Genomic DNA, 15,515 nt, shown 5'->3' on the forward strand with positions numbered 1-15,515 from the left:
GGATGCACACGGGGTAACATTTTCTGACAAGGGTGGGCTCACACCACTGAAACCTCCTGGTAAAGGGACAGGGGGGAGCATTTACCTGCAAATTTGAGGATGTAAGTGTGGGAGCTGTGGGGGTTGTTATAGGAGTGTGTTTACTAAGGTTTTGTAAGGGTATAGTAGTCATTTATCTGTTATATTGCTGCTATTAATCCTGCATCTCTAGTTAATGGGCTAACAGTTAATTACAAGCTATCAATAAATCAACAAATTACTTCAATTCTGATTTCATTTAACTAAGGATTGAGCTGGTGTTCCCTTACAAGCAGCAAATGCATTCCTTCAGTATATTCTGCTTTGCTCTGATATGTAGCCTTCAGCTAAACTTACCTATCTCAGGTTTTTCTTTTTTATTCTCTTCTTCCTTTTCTTTCACCTGAAGGCACCCAAAATATTCAGGAAATCAAACCACTATCTACATAGGTCACAGCTGCTTCAGTACTCACATTCCAATCAAAGCTCTACAATAATTGCACTCCTCCAAAGTAGTGGCTACAAAACCTGGGCAAAAACGGATCACATCTTTGAAAAGTGCATATTAAGTCTTTGGGTTAGCCAAAAGAAAACTTAAGAGGTTTAACATACATGCTAGCCTTCTAAAGTGTGGCTTCTTAAACAAGATGCTCTAATGAATTTAATCCCTGAGATCAGGTTTTTGCTTCAGGAAATTCCAATTAAACACCATATGAAAGCTTGGTGTGTTTCTCCCCCTGCAACTGAAAGCTCAGTGTCAGCTCCTAGTTTTTCCAGAAAACATAAAAAGAGTGCTACTCATATTTTTCTTTTTTAAACAGTGTAAAGAAATACATTTAAATTTAATTTTGTATGGTTCACTTTTATACTTCTGCTGATGACATTTTTATAAATTAGAGGTAATGAAGAATCCTCTCTCATGTTTCAACTTCACAAATTCTTAGTCTTGAAAGTGCAGGATCTCACTCCTTTATTCTAAACAGAGTTGATTAAAACTATACATTGACAGATCTTGTAACCAAAGACCCACACCAAGCATACTCACTGATCTGTGACTCAAACTCTGTAATAAAAACACTCATGTTCATTAAGTGCAACCATGCTTCTTTTCTAAACTTATTTTTATTTTATTTATGGGTTCCTAGCTTTTGATTAATTAAAATAATTAACTGCTTGAATTCTTTCCTCATTCTGTATTCAGGAGAAAAATATTCTGTATTATGCATAAAGCTTTTTAAATTAACTAATAATGTCACCTTTGCAACTCCTTTTTAGAAGTTACTCACTCTGCAAAAGCTGACTCTCAGCATACATGAAGTACTAGGCTAGCAACTGGCAACCATGCTCTTCTTCATTACAATTTTAGAAAGCCATAAAGACTTACACCTGAAAAAAGAGTTCAAATGAAACAGAGCCTTGTGACAAAAACATCTCTTTGTAGTAAACTAAGTATTTTCAAAGTGTTACTTACTCAAGCAACTGGTAGAAACCAGGAGTAACCTAGAATTCCAAGAAGTACTACAGAAAAATCCCATAATTGCAGTTAAAACCCACCAGAAAAGGCAGTTATTCAAACACAGCCAGGGAAATTAACACCTTGCCTGTTACCTGTTCCCTCATTCCAACCCACGCTGCTCCAATGCCATCTTTACTACTCCTTACTCCTATTACTCCCCAGCCCTTTTCCAAATTAATGGAATATCTACACCTTTTTTATCTCCCCCAAGGGTTAGGAGCAAAGCTACTCATCCTTTCTCCCTGTTCAGAAGATCTGTTTTCCCACCACCAAAACACTTAACTATTTATGTATGCCATCTATGAAATATGAAATCAAAGAACTGAAAACCCTTCCTTTTCTCCAGAACTTGAGAACTTCAAAGGAGCACAGTAGGAGCACTTCTCCAATTAACATTTACCCAGCACACTCCACCTCCTCATTCCCTTAACACGTCTGAGTCACAACCTGCAGCTCAAGTGACTGGAAATTAACCTACTGAAGCAAGGATTTAAAAAGTTACATTAATTTGACACATAACTTCACAGAAACCTACATCTGGGAAACCAGAGATTCCTCCAGAAACAAGGGGAATTTTATTTCAGCCAGAGAAGACCTGTAGAGAGATGCAGTATCTTGTATTGAGTCCACTGATGTAGCATTAAACAAAAAAGCAGCTTTCACAGGAACAAGCTCTTGTTTTAGATTTAGTCTTCAGAGGGCTTTAAAGGTTATCAGACCATTTAGAGTCTCTCTCCCTTTTTCCAGCAGCATTCTTTTCTAGGAAAACAAAAGATGAACTCATTTTCCTCAAATAATTATGGGTTAGGCTTGTAAGCAAAACCAGGACAGGATATCTCTGCCCTCCTTCTCATGATCTGCACCTTCTCTACATATTTCTTATTCAAAATCAAAGTCTGCTCAATAACATAACCCCCCCAAATCAGGACCTTACAGATGGGAAGGCTTCTGCCTACCCGGCCGGTTGGGTTTGTGCCACACACAAGTTCTGTCAAACTCCACCTGGTGGATAATCTTAAAATAGCCTAGGAAATAAACTTGAAAAGGCTTTAGTTCCACCAGGACTGATAAATCACACAGATACTATAATAAAACTTCTTGAACTGTGTATAATTGGTTGTATAGTCTTTACCCTGTTTCTCCCCATCTCTATGAGTGCTACAATCAAGCAAAATCTCTGGGCAGATATTTTTTCTCTCATATTAATGGGTCATAGTTGCAATTAATATCAGTTTCTGGTAATGCAGTTACAGACAGGAAAAGTCACAGCTCCATGGCACGGCTAAAGAGAAAATTTAAGGCTCTTAAAGACTCTTAAGAGAAAAGACTCTTCTTGCTCTCTAGCCTCTGAGATAGAAAAGTGGAAAGTAACGTGTAAATGTAATTTTCAACCAACACTTAGATTAAATATCACTTAATTATTCAAATCTCAAACAATAGTTACAGTAACTTTTTACCCATACTTTCCAACTCATAAAACCCATAATTTATATATCTGTATTTGCTGCTAGTTTCTCTTTCAGGATGTCTCATAAATATATCTACTACCATTCTTTACTTTTGTTATACACTATTATTTATTATGATCTACTATCCTTGAGAAATAATTCGAAAACATGTTCAAGACATGTAAACCATACCTGGAGCAGTCTGTAACACTGAAATGCTGGAAGAGGCATTATTTTGGAAAATGGTGAATTTAATAAAAAGTAGAGAGTTGAACTGCTCTCTTCAAGACTTGAGAAAGCAAACTGCTCAAATATTTATGTAGGAACAAAAAATTAACAGCATTTCACACAGATGATGCTGTGGCACAGTACAAAAACCTCTAGGGTATGTACTTTATTACCATTTCAGGATGTCATCACTAAATAAGCACAAGTGAAGACTGTCTGCAATTAAAACTTCTATAGAAGTCTCAAGGCAATTACTACTCCTGATGAGCAACTATTTTTTTCCTCTTTTAAGAAGTCCTTCTATTTTTGCCAGATCTCCAAATGAAGCCGTCGCAGAACCTCGCTGGGCTGGTTTTGCCTAAGGAAAAAAAAAAAGAAAAAAGTACATATAGGGGTAATTTTAAAGGAAAAAGTTTTGTAGAAAGCTTTTAAAACAATGCTTATTTAAATAGTAGCTTGAAAGAGAACAGAACAGCTTCCCATTACCTGTGACTCATGGTATTTCCAGCCAATCATGTAGTAGATCTGAAAGGTGGCAGGGACAGAGCCGTCGCTGTTCCCGTACATTTCTGTCAGGGCAGGGAGGGAGAGACAAAAGGTTCAGACCAGCAGCTCCAGGAAACACTCAGTTCTCAGAACATCACAACTGACTCTGACATATTCATCATAATGACTCCTGCTGAAAGATTTGGGACAATAAAAATATCTCCTCCTGCTGCATCAATATAGTTCAAATCCTGGCATTATAATTAAGGTTAAAAATAGCTGATGGTAATGGCATTTTGTTCTGAAGTGTTTGGGGGTTTTTGGGTTTGTTTAGGGGTTTGGGGTTTTTTTACACAAAGGTCACAGAAAAAGACACAGAAAAAAATGTTCCTAAAGTCATTTTAGATAAACTCATTGTCACTCAAATACTGACCTTGGTATATTGCAGCAGCTGCCAGCATTGTCTCCCTGTGCAGCAGAGGTTTTCTATTCCAAGAGCAATTACTCTCCCCCATACCTAAAAATACGTTTTAGCTTTAAGAAAAAGAAGATACAGCACATGCCATGAGTTAAGTGCCATGCACTAAGGACAGATTCTTACTAAACCGGAGTAAGTACAGAACCCTCTGCACTTCACTGTAAGAGAGAACATACCACCAAGCATTAGGTGAGTTTCTTATGTGTAAGAATCCAAAACTTTTAATTCCTATGCTTTGCAATTCACAGTTTACATTGCTAGGGATCATTTCAAATTATTACTTCTTCAGTCTGAGTCTTCAAACATGTAAGCTTTTAAGTATACCTACTTTTAAGAGTGAGTACAAGGAGTTTATTCAGACACATGACCATATTGTTTTAACTGATAATCATGTAAACTACTAGTCCAAGAGATTTAAAATACAAAATAAAATAACCACAGTTCTAATCTTTTTAATCACTTACTGCATCTGAATGTTTCTGCTCAGAATAAAAGTTGCTTTTCCATTAAGGAATTACTCCAAACAGCAGTGGATCCAGATAAGAAATTCCCTGAGTTGCTGTCAGTAACAACAGACTGCATGTCAATGACTGCTTCACAATCCAAAACAAATGTAATCAGAATATTAACAAAATCCTTACTCAACTGTTTGCTGTTCCTCAGCAGACTCCAAACTGAGAATATATTGATACTCATTCCAAAGCAGTTTGCTGATTGCCCTGGTGATTAGAAAGGCTCACAGGAAAAGACAGTGTGTGGGATATATAGGGTCCTATCTCCCCTTAAGGGCTTTTCTGCACCTCACACTGAACAGGCTCATGCAGACCAAGAACCCCAGGGAAGCAGAACATTCACAGCAGACCATAAAGTAGCAAATCTTTGACTTGTGCTTCCCAACACAAATCTCCTGACAGGCATCATCTCCTGACTCACTAGACAGCAGGAAAAAAACTAATGCTTCCCCTGTCGCAAGAAGATTTATTTGCATTTTAAGAAAGAAATGTTTTGTGATGAAGATGGTGCAACACTGGCTCAGGTTGCTCAGGGAGGTGGTGAATGACCCACACCTGGAAACATCCAAGACCAGGTTGGACAGAGCTCTGAGCTGTTGCAGCAGCCCTCTTGTTAGAGGGTAGAAATAAGCTGAGACACAGAATTCTTGTTTATCACAGCACAAAAAGGGTCCTGGTTTATTCCCCTTTACAGCTCAGCCATCCTGACCCCAACCATTCACTGACTCTGGCTGCAGCAAGCTCCTGCTGGAGGTCTCCCTTGCAGCCTCTGACTGCTGGTTATTTCCTGCTCAACTCTGACTGCAGGGATTAGTTTGCAGACTCTGAAAGCAAGCTAGCATTTTACCTAGCTAAACTACAACTGCAGGTTCCAACACCAGACTCTAGCTGCACACCCAGACTGACCTCACAGCAGGGATTCTCTCTCCTCAGGTGACCCATTCCCTTTTATCACACTTATCTTTATTGGATACAACTGTGATTCATCAGAGGTGAGGATGTATTAGGTAATTTACAGAGCTGTTACTTATCAGGGGCCAGGTCACCTGTATTCCCTTCTCCTACACTAAGCAACCTGATCTAGTTCAAGATGTCCCTGCTCACTGCAGGGAGTTGGACTAGAAAGCCTTTAAAGGTTCTTTCCAACCCATGTGATTGTATGTATGATTTGGAGTTAAGAAACACACAGTAAAACTCTTCTGTGTCTGCTCCACTGATATAGAAAACATTTATGTTTCCACAAAGAATATACTTGCCTTGTAAGTCTTCCATAACCTCAAATAACCCTGGATAGTTCACTTGGATTTCATCAGTATCCTAGAAGAATGGAGAAGTTCAGTTTTAGAGCGTATAAAACTAAACCAATATCATTATTTCAACCTTGCTATACTACCAAACTATTCCCTGCCCTGGCAGAAGGGTTGGAACCAGATGATTTTTAAGGTCCCTTCCAAACCAAACCATTCAACAGTTCTATTCATCCGCCTCTTCTGCTCAAATCATGTCTTTCCAGAAAGCACGCACTATTTCAACCTTTCTAAAAAAGTTTTGCTTAGCAGCCCAAAAGCAATCCAATTTTAATTTAAATGCCATCATATTTTAATTTAAATGCCACCAAATTTTAATTTAAATGCCATCACTTCCTGATGATGCAAGAGCAAGTGGCTGTAACTTTTTCACGCAGCTCTAACATTCTCTGACGTTTCTCCAAGAAAACCATCCAAATCCTACTGGGCCACGAGCCAAAGATCCACTTCAGCTGGTTCCATGAATCATCACAAAGCCAAAAGCAGTGGCAGTCCGGGCTATTTCTGCAGCAAGATACACCACATTATTTAGCGAGGTGCACCACATTCAGAAGGAAGCAGTATGTTATTACTACATTAACAAACAGTGATTTTTATATTCCAGCAGCTCTGGATTGCTCTGCCTGATGGTTCTCTTACTTATAATTACCACGGTGAGGGTGTTGAAGCCAGCCCTGGCCAGCAGGTGTCCCAGGTCAGCGACGGCGGTGAAGGGCGACACGTGAGGGGAGAAGCCGCCCTCCCTCTCCAGCTCGGCCAGCTGCAGCGAGCAGCGCAGCTCGTACAGAGTGTCCCCGCCGAGCATGGCCCCGATGAACACTCCATCCGGCTTCAGCACCTGGTGGATCTACAAACACACGTGGTTCTGAGATTTTGGGTCTTAATGAGCTCCAAAGTAATCACTGTAAGGGCTGTAACAGACTTAATGCTGACTGTTCTGCAGGGAGAGCTGTGACGCAGCCTCTGGTCACACTGTGAACAAACACTCCGGCTGTTCTCTATTTTTTTTAGAGTAAATCCTCAGAAATGTTCCATGTTTCCTGACTGTAAGTGTGATTTCAGTCAATTTCACTTACTTACAGTCAGGAAACGTGGAATAAACCTTGGAAATTGAGGATAAAACTATTTTCAGCAGAATATTCCTATAAATATTTCCAATTAATTTCCTTCTGAAAGGAGGGTAAATTAAGATAAGTATGCTATTTACTTTTACCTCCTGAGAGTAGCAAAAACACTTTTTAATGGCTTGATTTAAGAGAAATGGAGACTTCAGTTTCCAGTAGTGCTCTCTGCAGTTCTGAGACAACAGAATAATTGCCATTTTCATTCTGTCTATGATTACTTACAATTAACTTGCCAAAACAGGAACATCAAAACTCAAACAACAAGGCTGACAAGCTGCTCTCTGCTCTCCTAAGTTCTATGGCAAATAAATTCATGCTTTCTTGCTTAAGAGTTGGAAATGATCTCTGGTTAAATGATCTCAGACATCCAGAAGAGCCCGATTATATAACCAGGCTAACGAGACAGCAAGCATTTCCAATGCTTTTAAAAAAAGAAATTTTCAGTAGTTTTTTAATGAAGTATTAATCAAGCTACATTTTCTGTGCTAGGAAAAAAGCCTTTAATTGACAGGTAAGAAAATTAGGCAGGTAAAGGCAGTTTCCATCAGTTAAAGACAGTGGTACCAACAGAGGAAATCAGGAAAGTTGGCCAAGAAGCCCAGTTCCCTCCCCATTGTGAGACAGTCACATTTACTGTGGGAGAATGTATTTGACACTCTATAGAACACTTAAATTCCAGTGAAAATTGTATATTTCTTTCAAAGTTTCTTTTGTAAGTACTGAAAGCATTTCAATTGATTTTTATTATTTCAGTAACAGTAGGGGAATCCTATTCCCACCAACAGGTGATAGAACAGCACTGCAATGACTGATCAACAGTCATTTGATGTTAACATGTTCCTTGTTCTTGTGCCACAATTTGGATTTGACTAAAGGTTATACCTGGAAGAAAGAGATGAACTAATCCAAAATGACCAAAACTGTTACTGAAAAAAAAATAAATTCTGTCCTCAGCAAGTATTTGCTTCATTTCAAAATCAGAAAGCCTTGATCAAAGCTGAATTTCAAAATAAACAGCTGAGACATAAAAATAACTCAAGCTCCATAAAGCAGTTCTGGAGAAGTGTAGTAATCGTACTACAAGTAGTAAGAGCTAACAATAAAAATCAACAGCACTGCCTCAAGTAACATTAGGTACCACAATCTCAGATGTTTAGAATCCAAAATATTGTACAAACACATTGTTTCAGTTATTTAGTCCAAATTGATTTGAGGGAGCAAATCAGTAGCAATATCAACTAATGCTCCTCAACCTGCCCAAAGTACTGCAAACAACACTTGTGTGCAACCTGAGTTATTTATTTAAAGACCTGGAAATACAGAGTGCTCTCGATGCAAGTAATGACTTACAGTATTAAAAAACAGTTTCTTACCTCTCTGAAAGCTTTAGGAAGGTCATTCACCCAATGTAAACTGAAATAACAGAAATGTACATTTAAAAATTTTTTCAGATTTTACAGATTAAAGTCTACATTTTAATTTTTTTTAGATTTTACAGATTGAATCAAATTTACGGAATGCAAATAGCTATTTAATGAGCTAAGTAAATTTCAGGAGCCAAAGAGACAAAGTGGTTTCTCAAGGTGCAACCACGCTGAAACACCTGCTTGAAACTGATACTAAACAAGAACCAAAGTTTTTAGCCACACAGTGCTTTTTTTTTTCTTTTTTTTGGTTGAGAAAATGCAACTCTTGGAGACTAGTTTGTCAAAATGCAGGAAAGAGACAAGTTCCCCAAGTGTTTTGTAGGAAAATAAACAAAACAGGAAGGATAACCAGGACAGTTTTTCCTAATGCATGCTCATATTAATTATGCAAGTACATTTCTTATTGCTTTTTAATGGACTAGTAATCTTTGCTGCATTGATCTTCTTAAAGCTATTCTGAAAAGAACATTATTAACAACTTAAACAAAACAAAATAAATGATTAATACATACCTCAGGCTGCTGACAACAAGATCAAAGGTATCTTCTTTGAAAGGAAGGAATTCCTCATCAGCTACGACCCTTACTGTTGGGATTTCAGACTCTACAGCATTTTTCTAAAGTTGGGTTAGAAACAAAAACAGCTCATCAGCAACCCCCTTCTTTTGCTTTCCTGTATTACAGAACTGAAGCACTTCAGCATTCAAAGAGCTACTTACTAAAGCATTCTCTGCCATATCAACTTGAATAAGCTTCTCAACTGTTTCCTGAAAAAACATTTTAAAAGTCTGTTAAGTATGTAAATTATTTTGTAAATGGACGTAAGTAATTTTTTGGCACTTACACCTATTTATATGAAGTCAGAAAGAATCTTTTCCACCCTCGCTAAAAGCTTTATCTAAAGCAGAAAGCACTTTTTCCCCACCCAACATGGCACCTGCTCCAATGGAGAAGTGGTAACAGAAAACAGAAAGAGGCAGAAGTGGTAACAGAAAACACATTCCGTAATTTTAGAAATAAGTTTAGTTAAACAAACCATGGATTAACAGCCAAGGAAGCACCTTTACTTACAGCCTGGATCATGAAGGGTAAACTGCAAATAGCTTCGAAGTCTCCACAATAACACTTCTCTTTAACAACTAACTGTGGCAAATAGACTCACCTAAAACTCACACATATTCCTACCCGAAACTAGAAGTTAACTGTATTGTAACAGATAACTTCCCTTGCACTACCATTTGTCCAGTTTTCAGTGGCAATAAACTAAGAACAGCCTGCACAACACACAGCTTTGAACTATAACTACAGGTATAGGGCTAGAAGGGAGGGAAGACTTCATCATGACTCACATTGTTTTAAGTTGTAACAGAGCCCTGTTTGAAAGGCAGGGACACATATGAACTGCATTTAAATACTCCTAAGCATGAAGAGAACGGCAGTTACCTTGGTTAAGTGCTGAGCTATGTAACCTCTTCCAGAGCCAACATCCAAAGCGAGGGGAAACGTCCTGAAAGATAAAGTTAACAACACAGAACATAGTCTTAAGATATTTTCAATTTTAGACTACGTGACGTTTCACCTGCTAATCTCTAAGGGTCTGATGAACTCAGCCCACCGAGGTGAGTTCTGTAGTACCCCGGGGCTCACCTGGCGACGTCAAACACCCGGTCCGCGATCCTGCCGCCCACCTGCGGAGAGAGCCGGCGGTCAGAACAAGATCACTGAAGCTGAAAAAGACCACTGAGATCATCAAGTACAATCTATTAGCAAACAGCGCCTTGTTAACTAAACCACGGCGCTGAGCGCCACGTCCAGCCTTTCCTTCGACACCTCCAAGGACGGTGACTTCACCACCCCCCTGGGCAACCCATTCCGATATATGATAACTCTTTTCTGTGAAGACATTCCTAACGCCCAACCTGAACTCCCCCTGGCAGAGCTTGAGACGATGTTCTCTTATCCTGTCGGCGGCTGCTTAGGAAGAGACCGACCTCCACCTGGCTACAACCTCCATCCAGGGCGTTATGGTGATAAGACGACCCCTGACCCTTCTTTTCTCCAGCTCCCTCAGAGGCCTCGGGCTCCAGCCCCTTCCCCAGCCCCGTTCCCTCTCTCCGGACCCGCTCCAGCTCCTCAATACCGTCCCTGAGCCGCGGGTCCCAGACCCGGCCCCAGCGCTGGAGGTGACCCCGCCAGCGGCCCCGGCCCCGCACCTCCTCCCGCAGGTAATCGCACTTGGCGGGCTCGGCCTGCAGCGCCGCCCAGTTCTTCTGCTTCCGCTTCAGCCGGCGGTCGAAGGGGTTGAGCGCCCCGGAGCCCGGCGCGGCCCCGGCGGGAGGAGGGGGCGCAGCGGCGGCGGCGGCGGCCCTGGCGGGCAGCGCCCAGAGCCGGCGGCACCATCGCGGTCCCGCCAGACCCCTCATCCGCTCGCCCTCCGCGCCCCTCTGCGCATGCGCCGCGCGGGAGGCGGAGCCGCGTCCCGCCGTGTCCCGCCGCGGCCGCCGTAGCCCCGCCGGAAGTGGTGGTGTGGCGGCGGCGTGAGTGCAGCGCTGTGAGGGAGCGGCGGACGCCGGGCACGGTCGGTGCGAGCGGAGCGTCCTCGGGGCTCCTCCCGGCGGCCGCCTCGGTCGCTGGGGTCGGGGACGGAGCGGGTGCGGGGGGTGCAGCCGTCTTGGCGCGCCTGGCGCTGCTGGTGGGCTGTAGCTGCGGTGCTAATCTCGTGGAAGGTGCCGTGCGTGGTGCGGTGGGGAGTCGCGGAGGGATGCGTCTGCAGCCCGGGTGTATCCCGTACCGAAGAATCATAGAAGGGCTTGGGCTGAAGGGGATTTTAAACACAATCTCGTTCGAAGTTCTCTCCCATGGGCAGGGCCAGGTTGCTCAGAGCTCCATCCAACCTGCCCGTGAGCATTTCCAGGGATGGGGCAGCTACAGCTTCTCCCTGCAGCCTGTACCAGTGCCTCAGCACCCTCACAGTGAAGAATTTTTGCCCCCTATCTAATTTAAACCTACTTTCTAATAGGTTGAAACCATCCCCCTTTGTCCTGTTGCTCCAGACCCTTGTAAATATTCTTTCTCCATCTTTCTGGTAGACTCCCTTCAGATACTGGAGGGCCACCATTAGGTTTCCTGAAACCTTCTCTTCTCCAGGCTGAGCAATTTCAACTCTCTCAGCCTTTTCTCATAGGAGAGGAACTCTATCTCTCTAAAGATCTTGCTGATCTCTGGACTTGCTCCAACAGCTCCGTGTCTTTCCTGTGTTGGGACCCCAGATCTGCATACGGCACTTTAGGTGGCCTCTCCCCTGAGCAGAGGGTCAGAATTCCCTTCCTCACCTGCTGTCCATGGAGCTTTGGGCACAGCCCAGGGCACAGGGCATTTCTGGGCTGCCAGCACAGCTGACAAAGCAAAGATTTGTGGCTGAGGCTGTGGCAGGCACAGGATTATTTGTGACATGTTCAAATCTGCTGCTGCATCAAAACCAGCGGGGTGCTGGGTTCCATCAACCACGCGTCAGCAGCAGAGATAAAGAAGTGATTACCCCCCGTGGTGCTTGTCACATCTGGAATTCTGTGTTCAGTTTTGGTTCCTGCTGTATGAAAAGATGTGGACAGGCTGGAGAGGGTCGAGAGAAGGGTCACAAGGATGGCCAAAGGCCTGGGAAGGCAGAGAGAGCTGGGTTTGCTCTGCCTTGAGGAAAGAAGGCTCAAGGGAAGACCTTATCCTCATGTGCCACTGTTTAAAAGGTGGCTGCGGAGAAGATGGAGACTCTATTTTTACAAGAAGCCACAAGCAAAAGGCAGAGGGTAATAGGTACAAGTTATTCCTGGGCAGATTCCATTTAGATGCAAAGAGGAAAACTTTCCTCAATGAAAATGAATAATCTCCCCAGGGAAGCGGTGGATCCCCACTTACAAGATTTGTGCTGGGCCGCCTTGTATATGGAATGCTTTTGGCATGGAATGTTGGGCCAGGTGATCTTTGAGATCCCTTCCAGCACCAGGTGGTGCGTGATGCTGTGAAATTGCCACGTGTGCTTTTGGAAAGAACTTTTTAGAGACGGGTTAGAAATCCAACTTTGTTTATTCCTCATCGTTTTTTTTTGTTCAGTTACGTATCTAGATCTATGTTAATTGCTCGAGTTTTGTTGTTTCGGTTTTTTTTCAACCAGAAGTGTTTGGGTTTGTTTTTTTATTTCCCCCATACTGTAGATGTCCAAGTCTTCAGTGGCACCCAAAATGTCATCCCAGGAGGAGATCCTGAGCGATGGGCGCTTCAGCCGCATCGCCAGGGACCCCCGGTTCTGGGAGATGCCCGAGAGGGAACGCAAAGTCAAGATTGACAAGAGGTTCCGAGCCATGTTCCACGACAAGAAGTTCAAGCTGAGGTACACAGTGGATAAAAGGGGCCGCCCTGTTAACTACTCCTCTGCAGAGAACCTCAGGAGGTTTTATGCCTTGTCGGAATCTGACTCTGATCTTTCGGAGGGGGAGAGTAAAGAACTGGCAGGGAAGAAAAAAAAGAAGAAGAAAGGTAAAGGTAAAGGAGAAGCAGGTCCTGCTGGTGGCCTCCCAAAGGAGGAGAGCAAAAAAACCCAACAGGAGATGGACCAAACATGTGAAGCTGTGACTGACCTAAATGACCTTAAAAAACAAGGACCGAAAAGTAAATCTAAGGTGAGCTTGAAAGAGGACTCACAGAAAGCTGTGGTGGAAGTTGACTGCTCTCGGGGAAACAAGGGCCTTTCACCCAAAGGGGAGAACAAGCAAGGAGATGTGGCAGGCGGAAGATCGATTTCAATTCAAAACAAGGAGAAGTCTTCACAAGCAAGTGCTGCTAAGTCAGCCAAAGCTCCCAGGAGGGACCAATCCCAAGGAGGAAAATTAAAAGAATCAGGTTAGTAGTTCAAATCGCAAGGAGAATTCAGCTGTGTTCATTTGGATGTTGGTGCTTTCGTTTTATCCACAGAAGATATTTTGCAAGTTTAGTTATAAAATAGCTGACTCAGGTCAGTACTGCTGAAGGACTGGAGTTGGTCAGCTCTATATAGAATCAGTTCTGATTCTTCAGTGAGATTGTGAACATCCCTGTCCTTTTAATTGTTGGTAAAATTTACGACAGCATATACACTGCTATATTTATGAAACTCAACAGCAGATATATGAACTGATACCATGAAGGCACTTCACAGCTTGTGGGCTGAAGTAGATGTGGCAGCATTGAGCCATTAATTTTCAAGGGGATTAGAAAGAACAAGGTAACTTGAAGAAAAACTTATTTATATTTCTTGTGCCTGTGTATAGCCTCCATTATTAAATAGATTTCTACCTGTTGGTTCTGTAATGTAAATAAAATAGCAGAATATTTAATTACAGTTGAGATTGATAACACAATTTTGGACCTAAAGAGTAATTAAATTAGATGAGGCCAGACAAACAAAAGAGGCAATGCTGATGTTTTCCGTTATTTGCTCCTGCATCGTTGCACCTTTCAGGAGTCCTGTAAATAGATATGAAAAAGCCCTGAAATTTTCCTTTTTGTGTAAAGGGTCATGTGTAATTCTAACATTAAAATGTGTCTAATGTTTATCTTTCTGTGCTCAGACAGCTGTGAGCAAAGTACAAAAGGCAGAAGCCAGTCAGAGGAAGAAACCTCAGCAAGTGAGGATGCAGAATTGGAAGAGGGGGAATCAGAAGATGGTGGGGAAACAGGTGAGGAAGAGGAGCCAGAAGATGATGAGGAAACAGGTGAAGATGACAGTGATTCAGAAGATGATGAAGAAAGTGACAGTGGGCCTGATCTAGCCAGAGGCATAGGGAACATTGAAACCAGCTCAGAGGATGATGAGGATTTAAATGAGCTGTTTCCAAAGGAGCCAGAGATCGAGCACTCCTGGCGGGAGCTGGATAAAGATGCCCCTCGTGGAGATGAGGTAACAATGCTTTGCATGTGGAAGGTTGCTGCACGACAAACTCGGAAGTGTTATGGGTTCATTACAGACCATCATGTATGTTCATGGAATTATTTTTCATAAAGGTTTTTCAGGCTTTTCATGACAGAATGGAAGTGATGGTGAAATTGTGTGGCAATGAGAGACTTGCAGTTTTCACTGGTATCTTTTTCCCTAAGCACACTTACCTATACCTGTGAATAAGCTGTCTACAGGTGAAAGGACAGACAAAACTGAGCCTTTCAGAAATTCCAGAATTTAACTAATAACTGCTTTTTGTTCATTACTGATTTTTTTCACTTTTCAACAATTTAGTTATTTAACTCACACCTTAGGAAATTAAGGCATCGTGACAGTGAAATAGGACTTTACAAGGAGCACAACCAGTGTGAAAGCAATCACAGTACTCTAGTGCTGTCACAATAGTGACAGTGATTGCTCCTGAGATTATCAGTGTTTGATGATAACAAAATCCTAAGTGATTATGTTGTCGCTGCAGTTCTAAATCTGTGATTGGTGCAGTCTGTTCTGTGGTGCTTCACTATTTCTATCCTTTTTATGTGCTCTAGTATTTGCTGCTTCTCATCTTTGCTAGTTCAAGTGATAAAAAGTCATGATGACAGTGCTGCTTTTCAGCAAAGTTTATTGCTGACTTTGATTTTTACCACTGAGTTCTGCTAGAGAATTTTGTATTCCCCACAGCAGTCAACAATTAAACCCATGAATCTTATGTTCTTCTCTTTCAGATTACAAGTAGATTGGCAGTTTGTAACATGGATTGGGACAGGTTGAAGGCTAAGGATTTGCTGGCTCTGTTTAATTCTTTCACACCCAAAGGAGGAACAGTGTTTTCTGTTAAGGTAAGAAATTCCTGGTTTCTGAAAGGAGTACTGGCTTTTACTGTTAAAAAAAAAGAAGACTCTAAAGTAAGAAGTAAGACAGTGCTCTGGAGAACCAAAAGAAATAGTCATATGTTTAAAGAGAAACTGTGTTGCCATGTAACTTGCTGCAACAGGCCTGTATCT

General features: G+C 42.0%; 2 protein-coding genes across 4 annotated transcripts in view; one reads left to right on the plus strand and one right to left on the minus strand.

Annotated features, from left to right (window-relative positions):
- Positions 1–971: 971 nt before the first annotated feature.
- Positions 972–10,980, minus strand: NDUFAF5 (NADH:ubiquinone oxidoreductase complex assembly factor 5). 3 transcript variants are annotated; one of them, XM_066177799.1, is made up of 11 exons: positions 10,757–10,980; positions 10,191–10,231; positions 9,987–10,050; positions 9,263–9,310; positions 9,057–9,160; positions 8,491–8,530; positions 6,643–6,840; positions 5,943–6,003; positions 4,130–4,213; positions 3,697–3,779; positions 972–3,568 (listed from the first exon to the last, which is right to left on the minus strand). In XM_066177799.1, exons 1-11 carry the CDS (start codon positions 10,964–10,966, stop codon positions 3,482–3,484), a joined length of 1,020 nt encoding a protein of 339 aa, XP_066033896.1. In that variant the 5' UTR covers positions 10,967–10,980; the 3' UTR covers positions 972–3,481. The 3 variants fall into 3 exon arrangements, with proteins under 3 accessions (XP_066033896.1, XP_066033898.1, XP_066033897.1); XM_066177800.1 differs by lacking the exons at positions 972–3,568; positions 3,697–3,779 and adding an exon at positions 4,639–4,733 and having other exon boundaries at positions 4,146–4,230; XM_066177801.1 differs by lacking the exons at positions 972–3,568; positions 3,697–3,779 and having other exon boundaries at positions 4,135–4,230.
- An 80-nt stretch (positions 10,981–11,060) lies between these two features.
- ESF1 (ESF1 nucleolar pre-rRNA processing protein homolog) overlaps positions 11,061–15,515 on the plus strand; it is a 29,076-nt gene continuing 24,621 nt past the window's right edge. The window contains exons 1-4 of the mRNA XM_066177802.1: positions 11,061–11,121; positions 12,752–13,436; positions 14,144–14,472; positions 15,237–15,350. Coding sequence (XP_066033899.1) covers positions 12,752–13,436; positions 14,144–14,472; positions 15,237–15,350 — 1,128 coding nt within the window. The 5' untranslated portion in view covers positions 11,061–11,121. The remainder of the gene's footprint in view (positions 11,122–12,751; positions 13,437–14,143; positions 14,473–15,236; positions 15,351–15,515) is intronic.

This window comes from Chamaea fasciata, unplaced genomic scaffold, assembly GCF_029207755.1.
Source record: "Chamaea fasciata isolate MVZ Bird 193981 ecotype frontalis unplaced genomic scaffold, bChaFas1.0.hap1 SCAF_3, whole genome shotgun sequence".
NCBI lineage: Eukaryota > Metazoa > Chordata > Aves > Passeriformes > Sylviidae > Chamaea > Chamaea fasciata.